The 10,264-nt window shown below is 45.7% G+C and overlaps 2 protein-coding genes across 2 annotated transcripts; both read right to left on the reverse strand.

The window, feature by feature from the left end:
- Positions 1–554: 554 nt before the first annotated feature.
- Positions 555–1,166, reverse strand: NECHADRAFT_89560 (uncharacterized protein; the record flags this gene model as incomplete). The annotated part of the gene is made up of 5 exons (XM_003039025.1): positions 555–645; positions 711–719; positions 810–876; positions 982–1,132; positions 1,164–1,166. 5 exons carry the CDS (start codon positions 1,164–1,166, stop codon positions 555–557), a joined length of 321 nt encoding a protein of 106 aa, XP_003039071.1.
- Positions 1,167–8,645: 7,479 nt separating this feature from the next.
- Positions 8,646–9,938, reverse strand: NECHADRAFT_56804 (uncharacterized protein; the record flags this gene model as incomplete). Its single annotated transcript, XM_003039026.1, has 1 exon — positions 8,646–9,938. The coding sequence occupies one exon, from the start codon at positions 9,936–9,938 to the stop codon at positions 8,646–8,648; it is 1,293 nt and encodes a 430-aa protein (XP_003039072.1).
- Between the last annotated feature and the right edge of the window lie 326 nt (positions 9,939–10,264).

Raw genomic sequence — 10,264 nt, forward strand, 5'->3', positions numbered from 1 at the left:
CCCGCAAAAGTATGGTTTAATAATGCTTCTATGCCGGCAGCCGTGTTCTAAGTATCCTAAACTCCGTCAGAGCCTTGGATTCTTTGCATAATTTCCTTGTCGGCTTTATCCTGCTTGCTCTTAATCCCCCTGAGCTAATGTTGCATTGGGAGCTCGCTTCTAGCTACTATAGTTGGCTAGTACTACTTAAGGCTCTCAGCAGGGGCGATAGTCTTAAGATCATCTGCAAAGTCGGTGATATCTACGTGGGCTTTATAAAGCTAATCTAGTAGCTTAACGAGAGACTCCGAACTAGCGGTCACCTGGTTGGGAGCTGTGGCACCCCGTACTATTTCCATTAGTCGGCGAAGCTGGCTAACCTGATCTAAGCGATATGCTTTTACTGGGCCCATAGAATCTTAGATATTATCCCCCATAGCATCGATATTATCTAAAATGGCATTGTCCCCTGTAACTGCCTACTGCTTCGCGTCTCGCCGCGTATCTTCCGCTGATCGCTTTAAGAGCTAGATATTGCTTGCGATAGTCTGGAGTCTTTTGGGGAGTCGCCGTCTCTAGTATTCCCAGATTTCATTAATATCGCCTAATGCTGCTATAGTGAACTTCTCCCATGGCATAAAGAGTGCGAGGTGCTGTATTGTAGCTCTGGTGCTAATATTAGTATATGCTCCTCGTTTATCTATCCTATTTGTTCTATGGCTTATGCTTACCTGCGGTATCTGTCTGCGTTTGTGTCAATATCAAAGTCTATATCGAGAAACCCGTTTATGCATGGCACTGCATACTTCCCCGGGGGTCTTAGAACCTACACCCAGTCCCTTCCCGGCTTCCAGTTCATTTCAAATTCTATCTTCACTAACTCCTTGGAAGATGAATCTATCCTCTTTTGTAATATAATAAGCGACACGTAGTCATAGAAGCATAATATCTGCAGCACCTCTCCACGGTGGTGGTAGGCTTCAATGTATAGTAGCTTCTTACTATCGCTTCCCACTAAGACCCTCTCCGCGCTGGCTTCCGCGTCGTTGCCGTTGCTATTGCCACCTATGTTCTCGATAGGTCTATCATTATCGTCGCCTATAATGCTACCGGTACTGCATTGCTGGAGATGCGGCCAGCGTCGGAGTATTGCCTAGTATATCATTATTATATTTATATATAACCATTGTTTAGTACTCGAGAACTCACTTAGGTAATCCAAGAAGTACGCAATCACCTCCACCTGCGATAATGGCCTCTCGGTGAATATTCGGTTTGCGATTCTCATTAGATACTAGCGGTTTATATTTGCCTTGGCTTCATAGTTTGCAGTTATTGCACTAAGCCCGACGGCGCTGGTTGTGCTAATACTCGGAAAGAGCTCTGCTGCTATGGCTACTCTCTTCTAGATCGGATCTTCGATTTTTGTGGCGTAGTTTGTTAGGTAGTATATCAGCGCTATTATCTTGCTTTGGGTTCCGATGAAGGAGATGTCGTGATTGTGCCTCAACCTAACCGCCATTGACTTATTCCATCGGTTGATTATGGGATGTGAGCGTTAGAGCCGAAGTATACTATCCGCGCCGAATTCGCTTTTTGTAAAGAGCTTCTAAGGCGCATGGAATCGACACGTAGGCTTTTTCCCTCCCTCCTTGTTATGAGAGTATTTGACATAAGTTGCGGTGTGGATATGCATCTAGACCCTGCCCGCGCAAAAGTGGGCTTCATCGTTAAACTGTTCAGAGAAGCGCCCTATATCGGTCATCAAGTGGGATATGTTATCATAAACCACCCTAGTCTGGCTCTCCTCATTAAAGGTAGCAGATTCGTTTAGATCCTAGATAATAGTTTAGCTTCCGACCTACGTTGGCTTTTGGTTACGTGGATATATAGATATATATACCTCGGCAAAGATAGAATCGATATATTTTAGGATTCCTTCCCATTCTATCGCTACACTCTTATTATCCTCCCCGTTTCTATGAGCACCGATGAAGTTTCCGAGCTCTAAGTTCCCCTCGAGCCATAGCAAACCATGGACATAAAGAGCACCGCATTCGTTGGTCTCGACGGCGGCGAAATACTATCCAATCTGACTAAACATAGATTCCTCCCTAACCTTAACGTAATGCTCAAAGAATATCTCTACTTCGCGGTGGAAGAAGATGGCAGAGCTTATGGGGTCGGTTATCGCTAGCTTTACTCTCTTATACCTATCCTGAAGGGCCCGAAGTAGGGTTACTTCCGCGCTAGCCTTATCCTCCTTTCGATATGCCGCTAGACGTAGTTTTACCGGGTTCGTAATGTCATTAGGGTTTAGCGTAAACTAAATCGCCGGTATACCATATCTAATAATAAGCGTTTTAATCTTTCTGCGCATGGCTAGCCGCGACTCCTGCGATATGGCCTGTTTGTAGCCAAAGTATGAGATGTGTCGCAGGAGCTTTTTGATATCTTCATCTCGGGTGCTCCCGCTAGCCTCTAACTCCTTTTACACTTCCGCTAGTCTGTCTAGTGTTAATGACTAAATGATCCTCTCAACCTCAGGAAAATCGGTCCGTCGCACGCTCACTATACTTACTCCTCTATTCCTAGACCGAACCTCTATGTTAAAGACTAGGAATAAAAACGCCGGATAATTAGCAAAGCGACCACTATATCGTTGCAGCACCTTCTTCATCTATGCGCGAAGTCCGAGATTACGTGTTGGCGAAATCGTATCCTCTCTACCCTCTCCAATACCATCTCTATTACGGATATGCCCTATGAGCTAGACACTATTCTTCTATAAGTCCGATTCTATCTCTTCCTTATACCGTGGCCCACTAAAACCGAACGGGAATAGTATTAGAAATGCTTTTGCAAGATACCAGAGATCATTAACATCTGCAAACTCATTGCCTCTTGAAATATGAATATATGGCTGAAGGTGCGAATCCTGCGCGCTCCCAGCCGGCGGGTTAGGCGGCTATGCCTGCGCATTTATCTGTCTACCTCTGATTATATTAATGGCAAATTGCAGTTTATCGGCATCTATTGCTCGCGGTGCTATATCCAGCGGAAACATACTAGATGCAAGCATCTCATTAAGAAAGCTTCCCATGCCCTCATACTCGAGCTCCTCCCGACTACGCTCGTCATAGAGCTACTAATCCTCGTCGTAACTTATATCATTCTCATCATACGCTCTGCCTAGCCCGTCTACAATCTATTCGAGTGACTAGGGCCTAGTGTCATCTATTCCACGTTCTGCCGGGGGCACAATATGCGCTATTCGCGTTTCTTCCTATGCCGATGGTTCATCTCTCTCTATCCTATCATAGATCTAGCTCGGAACCCTATGCGCCGGCTCTCCCTAACTATCTAACTCGGCTTTATCGATTTCGATATGCCGATAGTGGGGGTTAAATTCTTTTAGCTAAAGTAACGCCCATTCCATAGCTCCTCGCCGGACTAAGAGCAACTTAGATAGATCGCTAGGGGCTAGTCTCTGCGGCCTATGCCAGGATATATGGATATCCTCCAAAGATTATAGAAGCGGATATGGTAGTACTGTGGTAACCAAGTCTTAAACATTATTTGGAAACATAGTTATATGACCCTTCACATGCCATGTATATGCCATACTCTGTTTAGTGCTTTTTGTGACTTTAATTCTTACAATGAAACCGAAATGGGTGTTAAGTGCGATTAGCTTCTCCTTAACTAATATCAAGTCTCTGAGAGCATCCGGGTATATATGCTCGCAACCAAGTGCTTGATATAAGTTCCCGCCCCGCGCTATATTGTATTCGCGGATTTTCATTGCATAGTTTTCGCAGCTCGGTATAGCCTTGCCAACAAGGAAGCAATCGGGATATGAATACGTGCGGCAACTATTTATCGCTGTGCTATTTATCTACTCTTCCTAGCTAAGCTCTTTCATCTCTATGGTGCTGATCTTCTGATAGCATATCATATATGTGTGTATAGGTAGGGTTTCTATGTTGTGAAATGCTTAATAAAAGTCCATGACTGTAGATATATTCCTCTCACGGGGGACCGGCTTACGCTAATTCTTTATGTAGGATATTCTCTCCTTCTCTATAAATTTATCTTCCAGATACTTAATAGCTCTCTTAAATGCCTAGGTTTGCTCTTCAAGGTTACTATTCTTAACCTATGTTCGATTTTGCCTTTTATTTTGTTCTTATCCGTGTTGGTTAGCCTTACGCTTGGCGCCAAGTTCTTATTGGCCATGTTAATCCATATCTAAAAAGCTTGGAATGCTTATATATTGCTGCATGCCTAGTATATTGTGCCGGTGATATTGGCTCGCGTTGCTTATTTCTGTAGCTTGTGTGGGGTTTGGTGCTATAAGCGGTTACACTAGTATAGGTTTTAGTTACTATGGAGCATTAGATAGCAACTAGGAACTGGCTAGTGGGGTCCCAACGGCAACTAGTGGTCTTTGCTATTAGGTTTATCTCCTTTGCCGCCAGTTTCTTTCCCGGGCATCTTTCCGTCTTGATGCACGAGAAGTTCGCGGCTTGCCTCCTGATCTTAGAGGCGCCTATATTGGTATCGTACTCCTTAGCGGCGGTCGACTCATCCAGCTTTTAGGTCCCTGTATTTGAGTATTGATGGTGTCGACTTAGTATGCACTTGGCTGATATTCCTATACCCGATTTCCTTCTCGAATATCTCTCCGCCTTAGTGCACGAGAACCTCGCGGTCTGCCTCTTTTTCTTGGAGGCACTTGTATCGGCGTCGTGCTCCCTGGTGGTGGCCGGCTCATCTAGTTTCTTGCCGCCTATGTTTGCGTATTGGCATTGTCGATTTGATTTACACTTAATTGGTATTATTAGTGATTACCTAGTTTACTTAGTTGGTCCGCTAATTGTGGTCCCTCTAGTGCCGCGTCTATAGGTACGGGTTCTGGAATATCACTAAGTATACTCGGTTAGATAGTAGGGAGCGACCTCCTTAATGTCGGGCCCATAAGCTGGATACCCGGAATATGACCGGGTGTGCTTAGTTAGACAGTAGAATGTGATTCTCTTGGTGTTGCGTTTATATTCGAGTTTCCCGCACTAAAGATATTATTATACGTCTTCAGCCCGAGACTACTGAGTATGCTGCCAGGCGCTCGACCACGCAACCTTTCAAGTAAAGTAGATAATAACGAATCTATTATAAGATAGTATATATAGTGTATTCTTAGGGTGTATATTCTTAGTGTATGTAATCGTGTGTATTAAGCTAAATAGCATTATAAATATAAACGATAAAGGCTAATGCCATTTACAATACTATTTTATGATCGGTACATTCTAGGGCAGAGTTCAATTCTCCCACACCAACCTATCCTACTCCGCTCTTAATCCCATTCTATCCCGATACTCCCACGTCATCTTTTATCTCTATTATACCTATCAAACTATATAATAATATCGTCTATCGTCATTATCTTGACCCACCTTCCAATAAATAATAGGTCTATCCCACCATAGTCTTCTTTACTCTTTCTAATTTTATCCTAATATCAGACTTGATTATTCATCCTATTATCTACTCGGAGTATTATTACACCGACATACCAATAGAGCATTATATTCCTTTACCCTCATCCTTTCGTAATAATTAACTTCGGGCTTGATTATTCATCCCATTATCTACTCGGAGTATCGTCACACCGGTATACTAGTAGAATATCATACTCCTCTACCCTCTTATTATTATAATATTAATAATATCGGGCTTGATTATTTATCCCATTATCTAGTCGGTATGCTATTATACCGAATATACCAGTACGGCATTATACTCCTCCACCCTCTTATTTATATGGCTGTGGTCGCTGTAGTATTGATATACTAATAGATTAAAATATCCCTTTACCCACTTTTATTGCAATGGTAATATCTAATATCTTAGTTAATCCTTCGTAATCGCGGAAGAAGCAATTCTGTTCAATAACTACGTTGATTGATTAATTCCGCTGTGCAAGTATCTACTTGGCAGGGATTAAGGCTCTTAACTAAAGATGCTTTACGATGATCGGCGATATGTGCTAACGTTTTGGCCAATCCTTTGTACTCATGGAAAAAGCAAATCTATTTACCATCTACGTTAATTGATTAATTTAATTGTGCGAGTATCCGCATCGGCAGGGATAGTAGCTCTTAGTTGAAAATATTAGATGGAGATCGGCGATGCCTATCCTCTCTGCGCAACGAAGTACTGTATCTTTACTAAGTGGTATCAATCTTCGTATTATATATACTATATCATTTAATCGATTATAAATATCTGATGTGTTTCTTCTTTATTCTATATATTTATATGCTAATCTTGCAGGCTTATCTTATAATTGCTTTCTGTCTCTCTCTCTCTTATATACACACTGTCATAATCCTAACTGCTCTCTCATTTTTTAGCGTAATATTTGTTAGTTCAATGTATTATATCTTCATTAACTTCTACCTCAAATCCTACCTTAACTTCCACCCTTAGCGGCTATCCCCCTCCGCGCATGCCTTATGACTCTCCGAAAAACCTTAGTAGTGATATAACTATGTTCTTTTTTAGTTAGCTAGATACCCTAACGCGGTTTCCTATATTAGATAAATAACTTATAAAGAGCCTTAATGTTGAAGCTCTTAGTAGGGTTTTTCTTCTACCTCCTCCCTATATAACACTGCCTGAATATTCTATGCTACGTCCCGAAAGGCATCGATCCCCTGATCCACTGCCGATCTACTTTAGTCTTAACCTCTCTATCTATAACTAGTAGATTGTTGAATCGGAGTAGGAGAATTAGTAGTTCCATTTCACTGGCAAAGTATACCCCTACGCACTAGAGTGGGTCCTATGGGAGCCTAATGTTTTCAGCGATGAAGATAGTGACGGCGAAGTATACAAGGTTCCAGTTATTCTCATACGCGACTTTGGATACTAAGCGTAAGTAGACTTATCTTTTCCCCTTAGCTCGAGTTTAATTATCGCGCTTGCTACTAATATACCTATTAGTATTAACCCATGAACTCTTTGTAATAGTGGGGGCTTTCTACTTATCTAACCGGTCATTTCTTTGACGGGGCAGGTTCTCGGGATAGGTTAAACCCACTTAATTAAGGACTCTGTCCCGCTGTTGGATGATGCGCAGCTGAGATGCTATGCATTTATCTAGTGCTATACCTACATCACTCCGGGTCAGCTATCAAAGAGTCCTTTCAAAGGCTTCTACCCATTTCAAGTTTTTATTTTCTTTCTTATTCACGCTTTACTATTCTCTCTCCTCTGTAAGAAGATAGCAGATAGGAAAGATACATAGTTTATTCTAGGTGTTCCCTTCCACTGCGTCGGCAAGGTAGTTGGCCTGCTTGACTATCGTCTTATAGTGGCTGCCCCTGCAGCTAATGAGAAGGACTACGTTTTCATTGTCGTTCCCGACTCTTGGACGTTTCCGGACAAGAGCATGCCACCTATACCTACTTCTAACATAGTCTCCCCCTCTAGAACCGAACCTGACCCATCCCAAGCTGGCGGCTTCGCAGCGATGAGGTCAATGTTTAAATCTCCCTCAAAGAAAGCTTCATAGGCGCAACAGTCATAGTCACAATTATCATAATCGTCGCAGGGAGGTCCATCCCAATAGCCCATTACTCCATCTCAGAACAAAAGGCCCGCAATCTCCGCATCTTAATTATATCAGTCAAGGTCAAATAACCCCATCCCCAAGAGACTCAGGGGGTCTAGTATGACTACCGCAATATCTCTAGTCATTACAGGGTCGCCGGTCTCCCCTTTAATATCCATAGACTCTGATAAAAACGATAACTATGAAGAAGGTGAAGCGAAGGAAAACGAGGACTCTCGATCACCTAACATATCTGCCACACTCCGATCCTCCGTTCGTCCTAATATAAGGTCATTAACTACCGAACTAGGTGGCAGGAACAAGAGGCATCCGATAAAGAGACTTTAAGTAGCATAGTATAGTGATAGTGTGTGGTACTTTGGGCTATTTTATTAGATTTGAAAAACTTATAGGTTGATATGTGGGGGAAATAAGCGTGCGGTTTCAACACCAGTGCGAGTGATAAAAGTCCGATTGTCTTAACACCAGGACATCTTAGCATGGCAGTTTCTTATACTTAAATTGATAATTTTCCCTCTTTCGTATTGCAACTAACTGATCTCTGCTAATCTCAGTCCCTTGGTCTACTGTCTCAATTATTTACCCTCACCCTATTAGCTAGGTCTCTTAGTTCCGCATTAAGCTCTTCAAATCGTGCCACTCAAAATGGTGCCTGCTCCTTAAAGCCTGCTGCATAGGTCTTATTGGCTACGCAAAAGAAAGGTAAAACACACACACGCCCTATTAGCCAAGTCTCTTCATCCACCCACCAGAGCCGACTACTTAAAACCGCGCCCTCTTCTCAATACGTGCAGCAACCCACTAGTAAAACAGGCATACAGGCTTTTATTGCAAGCTTCGTACCGAAAGGCTACTCAGCGCAAGGGAGCCGCCAACTTGCCCACCTCGCCCAGCTTCCAACCTTCCCCCGGCGGACGTGCGCCTTCCCCTGTGCCTTGAGGAACGAAAGGTCTATGCCCCGCCCTCAAACTTAAAAGAGCCCCTCTCATTGGTCAGTTTCGTGTCTCCACTCAACGGGGATTGGTCAGACCCCTGGACCTCGAAAATCGTCATCCGGCCACCGCAGAGCCTCCTGAACAGTCTTCTTGCTCAATTCCTCCAGTCTGGCCTCTGCCACGGTCATCTCCTGGGGAACCCGGTTGCCCACCAGATCTCTTTCCCGCACCTTGGAGATGAGCATGATGCCGTCCAGCGACCGGCACCGCGACAGCTGCACGTACAGGCTGTACGGATCGCATTGCGCGGGGACTATGTATCCGTCGACATTTGTCGTCCTCGCCCCCCGCAGCTCCAGGGCTACGCGCTCGAGCGTCTTGCTCTGCACTTTGTAGTCTGTGCACGAGAAAGCCGCCGCGCACGGCAGACCCTTTCGGCTGACGTCGTTCTGCTGCCACGGCCGCTTTCGCTGGCAATGTATGCTGACACTCGTGGGTATCAACAGGATCGTGCCGGGCGGCATTCCGACGAAGTGGAAGTTCTTTGTCGTTTCCGACTCCAGTATTATCCCCGCCGGCGGCCCGAAGTGGACCATCGTATCGGCCGAGATCCGATGGCCCGGGTGCGCCTTGTCGAGGATGACGTTAAGCGCCGTGTAACTGGCCCCATTGACAAGTTTCAAGCCCTGATGGGTATTGTGGTTCACGACGACGGGCATCCCTGGCACGAATATGAAGACGCCTGGTACTGGGACCGCGCTATTATCGCCCTGGTTTAGCATCATGATGGCTTCTTCCTCCGTCGGCAGGCCGTCCTTCCATTTGTGCTCGGATATGAAGATGCGCATCATCGACCGCTGCTGGATCCGGAACGACAAGGCCGCCTCCATGTTCAGATTCCACCGATTCCGGTTCAGCGGCGTCACCACGGTGATGCCCGTTTCCCACGGGATCCGCCTGCCTTCCCGGTAGCATCTTGAGTTGAGGAGGTCCAAATCCGTGCGGTCCTGCACGCCCGACCGGATCCGCTTTAGCAGTGTCTGCAATTCCGGATCTCCGGCCGCGCGTACTTGTTCGTCCAGCATGACGACCGTCGTGAACTTCTTCCACAGCGCGTGCGCCTTGTCATGCTGGTGCCGTTGCTCGGCCTTGAACGAGTTGTCTTCGTCCCACGAGACGGCCACGCTCGGCAGCAGGATCGACCTCTCTTGTACCGGACGGAACTGGTGGAAGTCTCCGCAGAAAAGGACGATGGGGATCCCTCCGAAATCCTGTTGCGACCCGCGGAGCCTGCAGAGCTGCTCGTTCGCCGCGTGTAGCGTCCGAGCCCCCAGCATACTCACTTCGTCGATGACTAGCAGGTCTTTCTCCTGCCAGTCCATACGAGACTGGCCATGGACAAATCGTTCAGCCTGTTTTGGCAGTCGCACACCGTCGAGATCCTTGGCCGTGTTCGCGCCCCCCGCCGCTTGGTCCTTGGTGAACCCGCAGGCGGAGTGGATCGTGATGCCGTTGATCTGCGCTGCGGCAGTCCCCGACGTCGCCGTGATCAGCAGACGGTTCGAAATACCTTTTGATGCGAAGAGCTCGACGAGTGCTTCAATGACTCGTGACTTGCCGGTTCCACCTTCTCCACCAACAAATTCGCAGAGCTGACCGATATCGCCTCTGCCGCTACATCGTATCGAGTCGAGCTGGCGGCATATGA

The sequence above is a fragment of the Fusarium vanettenii genome (assembly GCF_000151355.1).
Source record: "Fusarium vanettenii 77-13-4 unplaced genomic scaffold NECHAsca_211_unmapped, whole genome shotgun sequence".
In the NCBI taxonomy this organism is placed as follows: Eukaryota; Fungi; Ascomycota; class Sordariomycetes; order Hypocreales; family Nectriaceae; genus Fusarium; species Fusarium vanettenii.